Genomic DNA, 17,172 nt, shown 5'->3' with positions numbered 1-17,172 from the left:
ATCCTCGGGACTAATGTGAAATATACAGCTGTGGTGAAGGCTGAACACATCACTTACGTGGGTTATTTTACCCCTGTTCAAAAGAGCACCGAGTTGCAGCATTACCCCATTCATTTATGTACCCTATTTCAACAAGCACTGGCATAGCCAATAGGTCTCGCTTTGGAAACCTTATAAGTATTTAGTTATGCAGCACAATATCCTTGGTGCAAGATCATCAACTGTTGCATGGCTAAACACTTATAAGGTCCCAAAGGCGAGACCTATTGGCAATGCCAATGCTTGTTACTCATACTGTTATTTATATTTGTGTGCGCCGTTTTCAAGGGGGTCTTTGAAATTCCAATATATTGTGGGGTGATGTGTTTCTGTCTAATCAGTGGGATGTCCACATTGTGGGTTGTGTGGGTTGGTCATGGTTACTGTTTTTTTTGGGGGGTTTGTTACTTGTATTGTTTCATTTGTTAGTGTTAGTTACCCATAAGATATTTTTGGGTGTTTTGGGGTTAAGGTTACCCTGTGTTTGTATAGGGTTAAAGGATACCCTAAATGGTCTAGAGTCACCCACGTGAGGGTTTTTGGGTGTGTCTTGGGTTAAGGGATACCCTAAATTTGTCATGGGTTATGGTTACCCATAGTTTATTGCGAGGTTGTTTTGAGGTTATAGTTGCCTTGCAATTTGTCTTGGGTTAAGATAACCCGAAGAGTGTTGCGTGAGTGTTGGGGTTAAAATATGCCCTAGATTTGCTTGTGTGTCTTAAAGTAAGTTTGGACTTGCTTAGTTTCAGTCTTAGATCTGTCTTAGTGGTAGATCTGTCTTGTCTTAGTTGTGCAGCTTAGGGTTGTAGATCCCTGTTCTGCCGCAGTTCTGCCTTAGTATGAGGCACAATGGGTACGTTGTGGGGTGTAGTGTTGTGTACCCATAGTTGTAGTACGAGTTTTCTAGTTTGTCTTGCAATTTGTTTATGATCATTTTCAGGGGGAAGGATGGTGTTTAATGTTTTGGCTATGCATCCTCCTTTTCTTCTAAGTGTGTGATATTATCTTCATGCATTTTACTGTATATGATCATTATCGCTGGGGGGGTGATGTTTAATTAGTTGTTATTAATGCATCCTCCTATGCTCAGTGAGTGTTGTATCATCATAACACATGTTGATTGTTTTCAAATATTATAAGGGGGGAGATGTGTTGTAATGTGCTTATTATCTATACACTCTCCCTACTCTGGTTCTCTGCCTGCCTGCTCAGCCTTTGATGAGGTATGATAGAATGTTGAGGGTGGTTTGGATTCGAGTGGGATCAGTTGGTGAGAAGGGGCTGAGCAGGGAGGACGCTGCTCCTGGTGGGGCATTAAGAAGGAACAGAACATCTCCTGATAACCTGTAACATGTGATTTGGATCTGAAGAATAAATCATCAATCCTTTATACAAGACCATGCCTGCGCCCATTCATACCTTTTAACACCAACCTTATTAAGATTACTAGTTTTCTCAATTTCATTAACAGATCCAAATATGTTATTCACTTCTTGTAATCCAATCCCAGTGTGACACCCTGATGTCACCAACCAACTCCAGCAATAAAGCACAAACACTGACCAATCTCAAAGTGAAACAATATGACGTAATGTCTCACTCCTTGCAGCAGTTCATCCTTGTGTACAATTTCTCTCGCATTCACATAGCTTCAGCAATAAACTTCAAACTCCTTCTTGTTTGCTCTAGTAAAGAAATAACCGTATTTACAATCATTCAAGAGTATTTTCCACAACTGCAAGTGAAATCTTGACCAGCGTGAAATCACTCAAATCAATGCAGCTTCCCCCATTTGCGCAATTAGGTTCCACTAAAACCAATCAATGTTAATCAATCACAACAATGCTTAATTTCTCTATGTTAATGGTATAGGTGATGGTACCTCACACACTACAACTTGTCCTGCAAACAAGTCTTCTTTTCAATTTTATGTATGCATCTAGGTATATACCTGGATCTTTTGACTTCAGCGAGTCTGATTTATTCAATATCTTTTATTTAACAGCTTTATAATACTTCTTTTCACCCATTCATTCATACTCACAACACCGCTTTCTAAACCAAAACACAACTACCATAAACAACACATCACCGTATTACTACACGGTCAAACCGCAACTGCCTTCTATTACCGCCTTGTCAGATCTTCAAGTTCTGGACATTGGATTCGGGAATCGGGAATTTTATTTTGACTTGGAAATTATTTCATAGCTCCGTTCAGGGTATAAACAATATCTCTGCTACCAGAGACAGCTGGCACAGATTTGTTTAAAATTTAATTTAATCAGCTCAACCCGTAACTTACAATAGTGGTCTCCAGCTCCGCACCAAAGTTTTCCTCCCTGCAATGGATCCTTGCCACCATTTTAGAATGTAGCATCTATCAAAATCATTTCAATAAATATCATCAAGTTAGTCATTTAGTTCAGTCAACAATGAGAGTTTTGGGTCAGTTTTAAGACCTTTATTTATCGACCTGAGTTTAGTACATAATTTTGGTCTCTTTATTTAAATTTGTAAATCAGATACATACCTTACAGAAATATCAAGAAATTAATGGTTAGAGTAAATAAAGTAAATTGCAATGTGTTCCATAAAGGAATTAAATCCCTACTCTACTCTAAGCAGATCCTAACCTACCAGAACCAATAAAGAGTCCTTTTGGAAAAGAGCAATATTTAAAGGAACATTGAATTCGAATCAGATTGAAGTGAAACTCCTCATGAAGAGTAATTCCAGAAACTCGTCTGAGTCCCTTGTCTCAAAACAGCCTCAGAAAACAGTTGCAGTAACAACTGTTGAAAGTTAAGCTAAGAAAATAGTCACAGTAGTAGCCATAATCAATTAAGAAAATAGACACCCCAAAGTAGTAGGTGAAAGAAATCCCCATCAGCTACAGCTCACAACGATTTGGACAAAAAGTCCTAAGGAAAAAAAAGGTTGGTCACTGAAGACCTGGACCAGTCTGAACAACACTGCGTGGCCTGCCTTAATTCTAACTAGGAACATGTATATTATAAACAGAAAAACATCTGTAACAAACCATGCTGGTGTTAAGTCATCTTAAACCAATGAGGAAAGATCGTATGATGGTCTGCTGCTTCTACCTTCATTCTCACTGTAAATGTACAAAGTCAGCAAGGTGCAATCTTCAAGTGTCAATTTAGTTGCTCTACAAATTTCAACTCAGTTTCTAAACATTCATGTGCGTTAACTTCATTCTGAGGTTCCACGAGAACCCTGCAGTCTAAACTATTAGCTATTCAGTATTCCACTGCATAACAATGAACTATTCTAAATGCAGAAACATTCTAGTGGTAACCTATGAGATTAAGTCATGAAATCTATGTCTTCATGTAAGCATTATTGTTTTAATGCACTGTTCAGTATTCAGCATTGTGAATATTTGGCACCTAGAAAACTAACTAAATACGTGTAGCCTAGGCAAGTCAAATGTGAATTATTTATCAAATAATATTGCAAGTTCAATATTTCCTAAAAACATTTATTTATTAAAGAAGAAAATGAACTAAAGTATAGAAAATGGTAGAGAACCGAGCCTCGCCTAGTGGTGTAATTACAATAGAAATTATTGCTTACTGCAAAAATCATGTTACAGGTTAATTGTACACGTTTAAGAAAAGGCACATTTTCCTACGTTTCATTGCTTTATTAAGCATTTTCATGGTAATATCTAGAGTAAATTATATCATTTATTTTAAGCTAAATTCTCCTGCTCTATCGCCTCATTTCTCCTATCAGCAAAAACTGGGAACACTTTAGATGCTAAATGTTAGAATCAAGTCTGATGTAAAAACTGAAGCATTAAATAGATGTCACAGGTGGGTAAAAACATTGTTGCATTGTTAAACCTATCCTAATCTAGGTTGCTCTGCTTCTGTTATTTCTATAAAAGGCTCAGATTGAGGAGAAACAAAAGCAGTACAAAGTGGTTGCTTTGCCTACTCATAATTGTCACCCATAGTCTTGTGACAGGGAGATGTTGTTCTGGGTGGTGGTCTGTGAAAGTCTAGTTGAAGGAGGCAAGCTTAGGAAAGTCACTTGGGCCACATTAGTTCCTGATTTAACAGATTCTACTGACAGGCTTTATTGCTGGGCTATAGACAGTCCAGTAGTGGTGGTGGTACTTAGAGGGTAAGATGAATGCAAAACCACAATCACATGTCAATGAATTAACTGATTGCAGGGCGGCAATTGGGATTTATTGATAACTGAGGCAAGAACTCATTCATATTAATGGTTGTGCAATCATGCACATCAGGAGGATGGGCGTAAGAACCAGATAAGAAAAACCTCTGTTAAAGGATCCAGTCACTGTTAACCCCCTTTATCATTTTCAAAATATGGCCAGGAAAAGGACATTCAACTTTTCAAACAGTGATTGTGATGATATTTGTATTTAAATATAGAATGAGGGGAAACAAATGTGTTCGCTGGGTAACATTGGGTTCTAAATGTAATATTTTATGGTGTAATTTGAATGGACAAAGAAGCTTGAGTTGGCTAAAACTGGCTTTCATCTAATGGGAAATATCTTTCTACTTTTTATATCTATCTGAAGGTAACCAATGTTTCTTATTTTTGACTTCACAGTATTGATCTATCGCCTTATTTTTGTTGTCTACAGTGAAGGCAAAGGAACCTGCATATGACACACAAGTTGAGCATGAGGCAAATGTCATTTTCATGGGCAAAGATATGAGACAAGATATGTGTTAGATCCTAGCTCCATAGGAAAGTCACTCCAGGAAGATTTGTAAATTATTTAATACAGAAGCCCAGCAAAGCGTCTTGCAAGCAGGACAGCTCAATGTAAACTGCATTCCCTCCTACATTGCATAATCAACATTGTCATGGAATGCAGAAAGCAGTGCAAAACATAACATCAGTATGTGCACATTAAATGTATTAATTGAATACAACATATCTCCCTCCTAAAGAAATGAAAACAAGGATAGTAGCAGGCACTAAATAACAACAAAAGATGTACAAGAATCATGGGTATTCAACAGATTTCTTGTACATTTTGCATGTGCATCCTTTTAGAGTCAAACCATGTTTTTTCTAACTTATTGCACACTTCTACAATATGTTGAAGGTGCTCTGCTGCCATCCTAGATAATATCAAAATATCACCCTGAGAGAATTTCACGTTCTTATCAACAACTCTAAATGTATGAAACATAGCCCTCTGAAACACAAAAGCCACAGAGGCTAGACCAAAATTAATTCTGGAAAATTGATACAATCCTTGAGGTGTAATGAAATCCATTAATTGTTTAGACTCTTCAGACAGTACAATCTGATGGGATGCTGATCTGAGATCCAAAGTGGAAAATATTTTTGTGCCCTCCAACATAGAAACTACCATATTGATGTTGGGCAATGGGTGACAATCCACTAATGTAGTGGAATTCAAAGCCCTCAAGTCAACACACAACCTAAGTTTCTGATCAGCTTTGTGAGCTAGAACTATGGGAGAAACTCATTCAGCTGACTCAATTTCTTCAATTATACTATCATTTATCAACTCATCCAATATTTCCAATATTTCCTTCACATTGATGGGTACCTCCCTCAGTTTCTCCTTAGCTGGCACAGTATTAGTCTTAATTTTGATCTAGTGTACAAAATATTTTAATTTACCCAATTTTTCAGTGACCACTTCTGGAAACTGTTCTTTATCCAATTTTTCACAATTTCTATCATCAATACACAGCACCTATTCGTCATCACCAGCATAACATAACAGTGGTTCTTTGCACCATAGATTCAATATTATCCCCAAATTCCACTGATTCCTCCAGCCTAGCACATTCACACCTTTCACAGCCACATAAAGCTTTATCTGTGTGCTTCTGCCCATTAATTTTACCTTTACACACACATTCCCAACCATATCAAAGATTGAATCATCAAAACTCTCAGCAATGACTTTTGAAGGTTGCAAACATTCTATGTCTAAAAGTCCTTGAAATCTTTCCCTGAAAAACTCCCTGGTGATTATGGTCAAAGGAGAACCTGAATCTGCCATAAGATGCAGTTCCACACCAGCAACATTAACCACACATCTAGGTGCATTTTTCACAGTTTGTTCATCTGAACACTCTCCACTGCTCTTGTAATGATAGCGCAATTCCATTACTGCTGTCGGCAACTTTCCCACACTCAAACAACAGTCTATCTGCACTCACATCTGCTGTACACAACACTTTGCGCTGGTCTAATTAGGATTCTTTTTAAGATCTCTGCAAACTTTCTAAAAATGCCCCACACGACTGCACATCTTGCATTCTCTATTAACAGCAGGACACCAAGCGTGTGAAGCCATATGTGTACTATTACGGCATCTATAGCACGTCTCACCTCTTTCAGGTTATTCTGATCTCCAAACACCTTGAAAATTGTTTGGCTGTGAGTCAATCGCATTAGCACCATTTGCACGATGTTCATCAGAACATTGAACCACACATACATCCTCAGCAGGACCAACATGTATGCCGGTCCCTTTCAAAGTTAACATCCATTTTTCAGATTGCTCTAAAGCCTTTCCTGTAGATATGGAATCTTGTACCTTAGAATCACCCATAACTGTTCTTGATTTTTCTGATTCCTCACCTGCACTATAACCTGGTCTCTTATCATTTAATCTGACACAGGACCAAAACTGCAAGTCATAGATAACTCCCATAAAGCTATTAAAAACTCATCAAATTACCCTCCCTCCTTTTGCACTCTAGCGTAAATATTGAACATATTTAAAGCGTTGCTAGTGGTGGATTTAAACCTTAACTTCATTCTGAGAAGTGCTTCTTTGTATACGCCCATTTGTCCTTGACCATTTGGAGGCACTACTTGGGGCAAAGTCCTAAATACAACCTGTGCCTCTGAGCCAAGAAATTGCAAGTGAATATTTTCTTTCCGCTCTGCTGCCATGCGCTTACCATCAATGGCCTTCATGTAGGTGATGAACTCCTCCTTCCATCTGATCCAGGGAATAGGAGGTTGTCCTTTGTAAAAATGTAGCTGGTGGGTCAAACTGCATTGCGTTGATATCCAGCTAATAACAGTTTCCAAAGCAAATTATACAGAAACAGCAAGCTGTACCAAGCGTTTCCCAAACAACCAAAGTCTGTAATTTGATGGCAAGCAAAATATAGTAAAATACTGACCAATGCGCTGAAAACATCTTAATGACTGCACCGGCTAGGTCATTAAAAATAATGGGCAAATCCTCTACAAAAGAGAAACAGGAACTCAGAATAACTGTGGTGTTTACTTGAAAATTTGCCCCAATCTAATATGGCCACTACATTAAGCACGATGACACGGCCAGCATAATGAAGACCCACATGATTTTGGCAGCATGACACAGATAACCCCCATGGAGCATAGAGCCTGAAGAACCACGCACTGAGGCAAGATTCCAGTTCATACGTTCCGTTTAGAATTGCAGGCGAACGCTCGAGGTAGTTAGCACGAACGTTATTTAGATTCAATTCACTCCGCGTTCCTGACTGCAGTACTCTTCTAAAATGCACTGAATAAAGATGCTTACAAACAATCCTACCCGTAACAAGGAATGCAGAGCGGCATTCACAGCATTGTAAAAAATAAATCCAATAAAGATAAAAAATGGGTTCTTAGGAGATAATCCTTTGCTGCTCTGCGATCGATGGCAGGGTATCTACTTCACTCGTCGCCATTGTTAGATCCTAATTCCATAGAAAATCCACTCCAGGAATATTTGTAAATTATTTCTTCCAGCAGCAAAGTGTACTGCAAGCAGGATGGCTCAAAATAAACTGCATTGCCACCTGGGCTCCACAATCAACATTCTCATGGAATGCAGAACGCAGTGCAAAACATAACATCAGAATGTGCACATTAATTCTATTAATTGAACACAACACAACTCATGTCGAATTTTTATGCATTTATCTTACATTCTGTACTTTGAGGTTCTTTAAGAAGTTTGTTATTCTTGAGAATTCACCAAAATGGATTACTTATTGATGTTAGGATTTTTTATTTTTCCAAATTTTGAAATTGAATGAGCAATTATTCAGAATTAGATGGCACATATTTTACTAAGTTATGTTCTCATTTTTTCTTAAGGCTTTAAAGTAGTAAACTACATGATAATGCCTTTTTGTGTTAGAACTGCAATATACATGTACAACATTGTCTCTACATATGTCTCTCAACACGACTGCTGTGAAACACAAAGCTAAAGATTCTTGACAGGAATTAAGTGAAATTCATTGATTATACAACAATCTTTCCCACATTTACCACCAAAATCATTCATACAAGTATCACATTGTTGCCTTGTGTATTATTGTGTTACATTTCCCACTCAAAATAATCTAAATATGTCTCTTTAGCCACTGTTTATCTCATTTTGTTGTATAAAGGTTCTTAGGGCCTGATTACGAGTTCGGGAGTTTGCCGAAGCCATGGTGAATGTACGGTGGCAGTCGGCGACCTCCGCACCAGTGCTCTGACCACCGTATTATGACTACGGCAGTCAGACCATTTTGGGACCGCTGCAACTGCCAGGGATCTGCAATCCCACATGTTGGCATATTATGAGTTTCCTCAAAGCCACAGTTTTCATGGTGGTGAGGCCGCCATTAAAACTATTGCGGTGAGAAAACAAAGGGGGCCCTACAGGGCCCCCATTGCCTCAGGGCCAATGGGTGCTTGCAGGGGGTCACATGTTGCGACCCCCTGTGTGCAGTCTCCCCCTTTCCGGCACAGCATGGACTTTACAGTCCATACCGTGCAGGAACTCCGCAGTGGAAATGCCAAAGGACAGCCCGCCAGATCACAGGATTACTCGTAATCTGGGGATGGTCGAGTTTGGCAGTCCTGGAGTGGAGTGCGGGAATGGTGGCTGGTTCCTGGACCGCCAAACTCATAATCAGGCTCTTAGCCTTAACAAAGGAATACAGCTGGATTTATCGGGCCTGGCTGCAGAGGAGAGAACTTCATGGAGATGCTTGGGCATAATAAGAAGAATTAGTATCACAAAATAGAAATTTTAAAAATCGAATAGGAAGGCTGGAAGAGCAATTGACAGGAACTCGTTCGACATTATAAAAAGAATTTGCATCATAAAATAGAAATATCAGAAAACTGGGGCTGGCTGTATTGAAATATTGATTGATCTGTGTTTTTGAAGAGTTTGGAACAAGTGTCAATATAGACAAGTGGACAAGGAAGCTTACATTGGAATTTTGATTATTTATGGACTTCAATAATCAATTGTGGATGAATTCATAATAACTGTACGCTCCTTCTGTGTGGATTTAACAAAGGAATAGTAAAAACAATATTGTTGCTGTGTATGCTTTGCAATTGCTTAACCAAGATGCTAAACATTTATTGAAAGTCTACTAATCTAGGGTAAAAAAACAGACAAGGGACTGAAGATTGTTGGGAGATAGAACATAAACCCCTTATGAGAGGCTGAGGTCTCAAATGGATCAACATAGTGTCTTGTGTGAATGTGCAATTAACTAAACGAGAGAAAATTTAAAATGCACATAGGAGGTGCTTCGCAACATTTGTAAATATTTATTTGACATTCGTCCATGTTGGTTAAATGCCTGAAAAATCTGCCAGTCTGCTTTTAGATCTTTTGTGAACATCATTGTGAGAAACCATAGCGCAAAAGATGGATCTGATGTATTAATGCTCTGGTATTTTGCTCTGGTATTTTGTAATGTAAACAGGGGAAGTGCTGGAAGTATTAAATTGCTGGAATTGTGGTTGTAATGTGCATATCAAGCACTATAAAGTATGTACTAGACTATTGTTGCCGCATGGAAGAGACAGGATTTGTTTCTGTAAATATGGAATGTGTGTAGTTGTTGTACTGGGAGCTGACCTTCTATAAATAGCACTTCTGATGTTAAGTGATTTGAACTGGTGACAGATTTGAAATGTTAAGTTGCTAAATTGTCAATATGATTGCTGTTGTGGAGAGGTCATATGGAACACATTATTGTCAACAGTAATTCTTCTTTTTTTGTCAAACTTAGTTTTATTAGCATTTGGTTTACACTTGGCAGTACCACAGATAACATTACGTTTGAGCAGCTTTACAGTGTGGTATACCAAGCATTGCCGAGGTTGATCATACATTAAGAAGGAGCAAAGATCTCTTCCTTTATGCATTGTGCCAATTAGCTCCCCTCCCCGCTCCCGCCTCCCAGCTGTCCAGCCCTCCCCGACCCCTACTTAATGGCGGCCGCCGGGACGCCAAAGGCAAGCTTGTCTGTGCAAGTCCGTGACCCGACTGCGACTAGCGCCAGGAACCCTGGATCTCTGCACCACCAATGCTACAACCCAGCGGCACTCCACGCTCTCAACCCAGGCCGCAACAACAACTGCAAGCTATCACCACCAGCTGACACCCACGGACCCCTCAGCTGTCACCGCTGCCGGCACACCTGCAGCACAGCCAAGACCACTGACCCAGCACAATCCGCCCGCAAGAACACAACCGAACCGAAGACCCTGCAATGCATCCTCCTCAACATCCGATCCCTCCACAAACACGCCACTGAAATCTGGGACCTCCTCGACAGCACTACCCCGGACGTAGCATTCTTTACCGAACCCTGGACCAACACCACCTCGGGGCTGGACATCGCCATTGCCATTCCCCAAGGATACAAGATCTCAAGGAAGGACCGCCCCACCCGCCCAGAAGGAGGAATCACCATCGTCCACAAATCCACCCTCCGCCTGAGCACACTCCCCGACGAGCCCACAGACCTGATGGAACACCTTCACTTCAAGATACTGGCCAGCCCTACCTCCACCCTCCGAGGAACCCTCATCTACCAACCCCCTGGACCCCGCGGACTTTTCGCCAACTCCATCACGGACATCAGCTCCTCACATGCCATCGCGTCCACCAACAACATCCAATTGGGAGACCTCAACTTCCTCCTCGACAACCAACTGGACCCCAGCACGATATCCCTCATGGACAACCTCCACAACATTGGACTCCGCCAGATCGTGACCAAACCCACGTACTCAGCAGGACACACCCTCGACCCCCTCTTCACAACAGGAAACTCCATCACCTTCAGCCACACCACCGAACTCACCATCGATGTGTCCACTTCACCTTCAGAACACCCACCATCCACAGACACCAGCACCTGCTCCCACAAAGAAACTGGAGCAGAATCACCGACGACCAGCTAACCTCATCACCCAGCAACTCCACCCCAACCATCGCGGAAAACGACGACGCCAACACCGCAGCCCGAACCATGCACAGATGGATCTCCGACAGCGCCAACACCATAGCCCCCCTCAAGAAAAACAACAACACCCATGCCAAGAAAGCCAGATGGTTCACCACCAAACTTCGAGAGTCCAGACGCACTTGCCGCCGCCTCGAAAAGGCCTGGAGAAACACCAAATCCACAGAAGCCCACAACAACTTCAGAGCCACCACCAACGCCCACTACCAACTCATCAGAAAAACAAGGAAAAAAGCAATTGAAGACAGAATCTCCACTCATGCACACAACAGCAAAGAACTCTTCAACATCATCAAGGAGTTCGCCCAACCCACCAGCGAGTCCACTGACATCCCTCCCTCACATGACCTCTGCGATAAACTCAGCACCTTTTTCCACCACAAAATCAAGAGCATCTACGACAACTTCGACGAAGACAACCAACACACTGAACCCTCACCAACCACCCCCGACACCCTGAAGCCACCGATCGACAACTGGACAGCCCTCACCACCAAAAACACTCTGAAGACGATGAAGTCAATCCACTCCGGGGCCCCCACGAACCCCTGCCCCCACCACATTTTCAACAGAGCCGCCGACATCATTGCACCCATGCTCTGCCACACCATAAATCGCTCCCTGGCAACCACCTCGTTCCCTGACGACTGGAAACACGCTGAGATCAACCCCCTCTTGAAGAAACCCTCGGCGGACCCCACTGACCTCAAAAACTACAGATCCATCTCCCTGCTCCTGTTCCCAGTGAAAGTCATTGAGAAAGCCATCAACAGCAAACTCGCCACATTCATCGAAGAGCAGAACATCCTCCACTCCTCCCAATCCGGCTTCAGAAAAAAACACAGTACGGAAACTGCCTTCCTCGCCGCAACAGACAACATCCGCCCCTTACTGGACAAAGGAGAAACAGCAGCCCTCATCCTCCTCGACCTCTCAGCGGCATTCGACACAGTCTCACACCGCACCCTAATACGCAGACTCCACAACGCAGGGATCCAAGACAAGGCCCCCCACTGGATCCGCTCCTTCCTCTCTGGCAGAACGCAGCGGGTCAGACTCCCTCCTTTCCTCTCGGACCCTACACCTACCACCAGCGGAGTCCCCCAGGGGTCCTCCCTCAACCCTACGCTCTTTAACGTCTACATGGCTCCTCTCGCCCCCATCGTCAGAACCTACGGACTATTCATTGTGTCATACACAGACGACACCCAACTCATCCTCTCCCTATCCAACGAACCCAACACAGCCAGACACAACTTTCGAGAAGGCATGGAAGCCATTGGCAAATGGATGAAAATCAGCTGCCTACAACTACACACCAACAAAACAGAAGTACTCATCATGGGCCCAAACCCAGATGCCTGGAACGACACCTGGTGGCCCCCTGCCCTCGGAAGCCCGCCCACCCCCACGGACTAGGCACGCAACCTGGGAATCATCCTGGACTCAGAGCTCAAAATGGACCACCAGATCAACTCTGTCTTGTCCTCCTGCTTCCACACCCTCCGCCTCCTACATAAGACCTTCAAATGGATCCCCCTTGAACACAGAAAGACCGTCACTCATGCCCTGGCCACCAGCAGGCTCAACTACGGTAACGCACTCTATGCCGGAATAAACAAAAACCTCACCCGCAAGCTACATAACATCCAAAACGCTGCTGCAAGACTGGTCCTCAACCTGCCAAGACACTGCCACATCTCCCAGCACCTGCGCACACTTTACTGGCCCCCCATCAAAGCTAGAGTCACCTTCAAGATGCTAACCCACGCTCACAAGGCCCTCCACGACACCGGACCAGCATACCTGAATAGCCGACTGAAATTCCAAGTACCCCAAAGGACCCTACGATCAGCCCAGTTCTCCTACGCCGTGGTCCCCCGCACCAGAAAGACCAGATCGGGAGGCCGTTCCTTCTCTTTCTGTGCGGCCAAAGCCTGGAACGACCTTCCGCTCCACCTCAGACAGATAACGTCGCTCTCCATCTTCGCAAGAAACCTCAAAACCTGGCTCTTCGACAGACACCCTCCTTGATGGACTGGAACCTGCGAACCCTCCCCACACCCCCCAGCGCCTTGAGACCCTTACGGGTGAGTAGTCACGCTTAACAAACACCTGATTTGATTTTGAATTAGGGTACAGTTTCAAACAATACTAAGGCCTGAAATGTGTAACAAAGAATCTACGCCCGCTCAACCCGTCTATTCTTTTGCGACGAGTTGTGTTGGTCAATGCCATCCAACAGGGAAGGTCCCCCCCAACGTCAAAACCCTCCCCCCATATAAAAGAAAGAGTGGTGGTGGTGATCGTACAGTGTGTCCTTTGGCCCCGATATAGACGGGGCGAACCCAGTGGCGATTTCTGGAATTGTCTGACTTCCTCCGAACTGTTATACCTGAATATCACGGTGGCCGTGCATTATTCCCATTAGTATGTGACCTAGAATTGAAATAGGTGCATGTCTCTAATGGAGGGAGGGCAAACTGCCAGGGTGAGTCCCTGTGTGAGGTAAGTGACTAAGGGTCCTCATTTTTATTCAAAGTTCTTGTAGTCATCCCTGAAAATATCTGTCATTCTCTCAAGGCAGAGGAGTTTCCAGAGACGTGAATGCCACTGAGAGATGGCAGGCGCCGCTTTCTTCTTCCAAGCTGCCGCGATCGCGACCTTAGCGGCCCCCAGGCAGGTCCACATGGTGGCTTATTCCACCTTGGTCTTGTGCTCCAGAGACGGGTCCCAAATGCCAAGGAGGACTCCCTCTATGGAGGTTGGTACAGGGTACCCCAACATGTCTTTGATGTGTGCTAGTATTTCCTCCCAGAAAGGTTTTATTGTGGGACAGTCCCACCATATGTGCCAAAAGTCATCTAAAAGACAACATCCCCTCCAACACAAATCAGAGGTGCTCAGGAATATCCTTTTAAGTTTGGTGGGGTATAAATACCAATCCGTCAAAGTTTTGATATGGGCTTCCCGCAGCTCCAAGGAGTGGTTAAATTTAGCGAGGTCGGACCAGATTCCCACCCATTCCTTATTGGATATCTCTCTTTGTGCCACCTCCTCCCACATGGGCATATATCTGGGCCTCGGGGATAGTGATGTAGCAAGCAGGGAGTTCTATAGGAAGGAGATTACGCCCCTCATGGAGCCCAACCCACTGTACAAAACTTTCAAAAGGTGTCCTCTCTCATGTGGCACCTTCTCTATTTTATGTAGAGAGAGCCCAGTGTTTGAGCTGGAGATAATGGAAGTGTTCGCCCAGGTCTAGGTGGAACTCTCTTCTGCAGTTTTCAAATATTAAGATGTCATAGTTGTGGAAGAGGTCTGACAGCATGAGGCATCCACCCTCTTTCCATGGGGTAAAAGGGCCTTTGTAAACAGCGGGAGGAAAAGCCGGATTCAAATGTATCGGAGTATATGGTGAAGGGAATGTGGTCCACCGTTCTCCCTTAGAAACTGTGTCCCAGACCTTCAAAGTAGTACAGGTGGGTGTGCTAATGTAGGTGTTGGCAGGCCTGTCGCCCCTGGGTTTCCAGATGAGATCCCATATTGTCCTCCCCTCTGTTGCCCTATCCATGTGTAACCACCGCTTCTCTGATTCCCGCATGGACCACTCCGCCAATATTCTCAGTTGGGCTGCTTTGTAATATAGACCGAAGTCTAGTAGCCCAACTCCACCTGCTCCCCTAGCCCACCTCAGAGTGTGAATTCGAAGAATTGGAAGGCGGCCCTCCCATTCTGCCAGATAAAGCATATGATTAGTGATCGGATCTTGGGGAGAAGCTCCCTGTCTAAGTCTTTGGGTAGTGCTTGAAAAAGATATCAGAATTTAGGTAGTACTGTCATTTTAGTCGCATGAATACGGCCCAGCCGGGAGATGAAGAGTGGTTTCCACCGTTTGAGGTCTTAATGAAGTTAAAGATGGAAAATTGCCTTTATGTAGCCCCTCCAGGCGCGGTGTTAACTGTATACCCAAATATTGAATTGAGCGCTTGGCCCATTGAAAAGGAGTGCGCTCTCGTAAGTCTTTAGCCTCTGCTGCCGGAACCCTAAGATTGAGTATGAAGGATTTATCAAGATTGACTTTGAACCCCTCTACTTTCTCAAACAGGGTCAGTTCCTTCTGTAGAGCGGTAAGAGAGGTAGCTGGTTTGGTGAGGGACAGCAACACATCATCTGCGAACAGTGAAATTTTGTGTGTGTCTCCCCCAAAGGGAATTCCTTTTATCTCTTTAGTCTCCTGGATTCTTACCGCCAGAGGTTCAATGCTTAGCGCAAATAGAAGGGGTGACAACGGGCATCCCTGTCTAGTCCCTCTGGCAAGGGAAAACGCGGACGATGCAGTCCCATTAACTTGCACTCTAGAGCAGGGTTGCACGTAGTTGGCCTTGATATTAATAGATTTGGCTCTGAAGACAAAGTGTTGTAGTGTACTAAAAAGAAACGACCAGTCCACCCTGTCAAATGCCTTCTCAGCATCCAGGCCCACTAAGATCGCCGGTATCTTACGCTTAGTTACTTTTTCAATCAAGTGTATTGTTCTCCATATATTATCGTGAGTCTGCCTGCCCTTTATGAAGCACGATTGATCAGGATGGACTAGGTCTGGCATCAGGTCATTCGGTCTTGCCGCCAGAATAGTGGAGTACAATTTAGCATCTAAATTCAGGAGCGCAATGAGTCTGTACGATGCGCAGTGGTGTGCGTTTTTCCCCGGTTTAGGGATCACTGTTATCACTGCCTCTGCCATAGACGGGGTCACCTCTACCTCCTCTGCCATGTAATTGAACAGTTGTGTTAAGTGGGGAATAATGTCAAGCGCAAATGTTTTATAGAAATGGGCCGTCAGGCCATCCAGCCCGGGTGACTTATTGGGTTTAAGCGATTTAATTGTCGCTCCCACTTCTTCCTGAGTTATGGGTGCGTTGAGAGTATCGTTCCAGGTCCAGGAGACTTTTGGGAGCTTCAGTGTCTGTAGGTACTGAGTTTGTTTGTCCGTGTCCCGTGGGTCCCCTGTGTATAACCTCTTGAAGAATTCCCTGAATATATTGGCCTTTTCGGTATCTGAATGCAATATAGTGCCCTCCCGATTTTGTATTCCTCCCATGTGTTCCTTTTCTCTCTTTTCCCTAAGCTGTCTGGCTAGATGTTTACCTATTTTGTTCCCCTGCGTGTAGGATATCTGGCGTGAACGCAGCAAGGTATATTCCGCCCTGTTGTTGTATATCGCTCTAAGCTTACCCCTGAGTGCAGTGAGTTTACGTTGCCCACCTCTAGATGGTGTGCTCTTATGTTCTTTTTCCACCCGTTCCAGCTCCGTTTCCAAGATCTCTCTCTCCCTAGCTCTCTGTCTATTCAGGGTAGCATTGAGTTCTAGGCATTTACCTCGTATGACTGCCTTGAAGGCATCCCAATTATTGAAGGTCGAAGTGTCATGGGATGAATTCAGTTTAAAGGATTCTGAGATTGCATCCCTCAACGTATCCCTCAGCAACCTGTGTCTTGTAAGGGAGATTGGAAAGTACCACCTGGGGGTCCTGGGCACGCCACGGCCCCAGTTCAAACAGATCGAAATGAGGCAATGGTCGGAGATCATGAGTGGGAGAATTCTTGCCTCCTGGAGAGAACCCAACAAGCTCTGGCTAATAAAAACATAGTCAAGTCTAGAATAGGTTTGGTGCATGTGTGAAAAGAAAGTGTAATCTTTGGTCGAGTGATAGAGGGTACGCTAAGCATCTCGAGTCCAAGATTATATAGAGTCTGCTTAGCCCCCTCAGGGAAGGAGCTTGTAGCCGTTCTGTGTAGGTGGGTACTATCTAACTCT

The 17,172-nt window shown here is 43.7% G+C and overlaps 1 protein-coding gene across 1 annotated transcript in view; it reads right to left on the bottom strand.

Moving 5' to 3' along the window:
* Window positions 1–4,598: 4,598 nt before the first annotated feature.
* LOC146821506 (uncharacterized) overlaps window positions 4,599–17,172 on the bottom strand; it is a 63,696-nt gene continuing 51,122 nt past the window's right edge. The window contains exon 2 of the mRNA XM_085609866.1: window positions 4,599–4,702. Within this exon, the coding sequence (XP_085465992.1) occupies window positions 4,599–4,702 (104 nt within the window). The remainder of the gene's footprint in view (window positions 4,703–17,172) is intronic.

Source organism: Triturus cristatus, chromosome 6 (genome assembly GCF_964204655.1).
Source record: "Triturus cristatus chromosome 6, aTriCri1.1, whole genome shotgun sequence".
Taxonomy (NCBI): Eukaryota; Metazoa; Chordata; class Amphibia; order Caudata; family Salamandridae; genus Triturus; species Triturus cristatus.
This window is presented reverse-complemented; position numbering and strand designations above follow the sequence as displayed.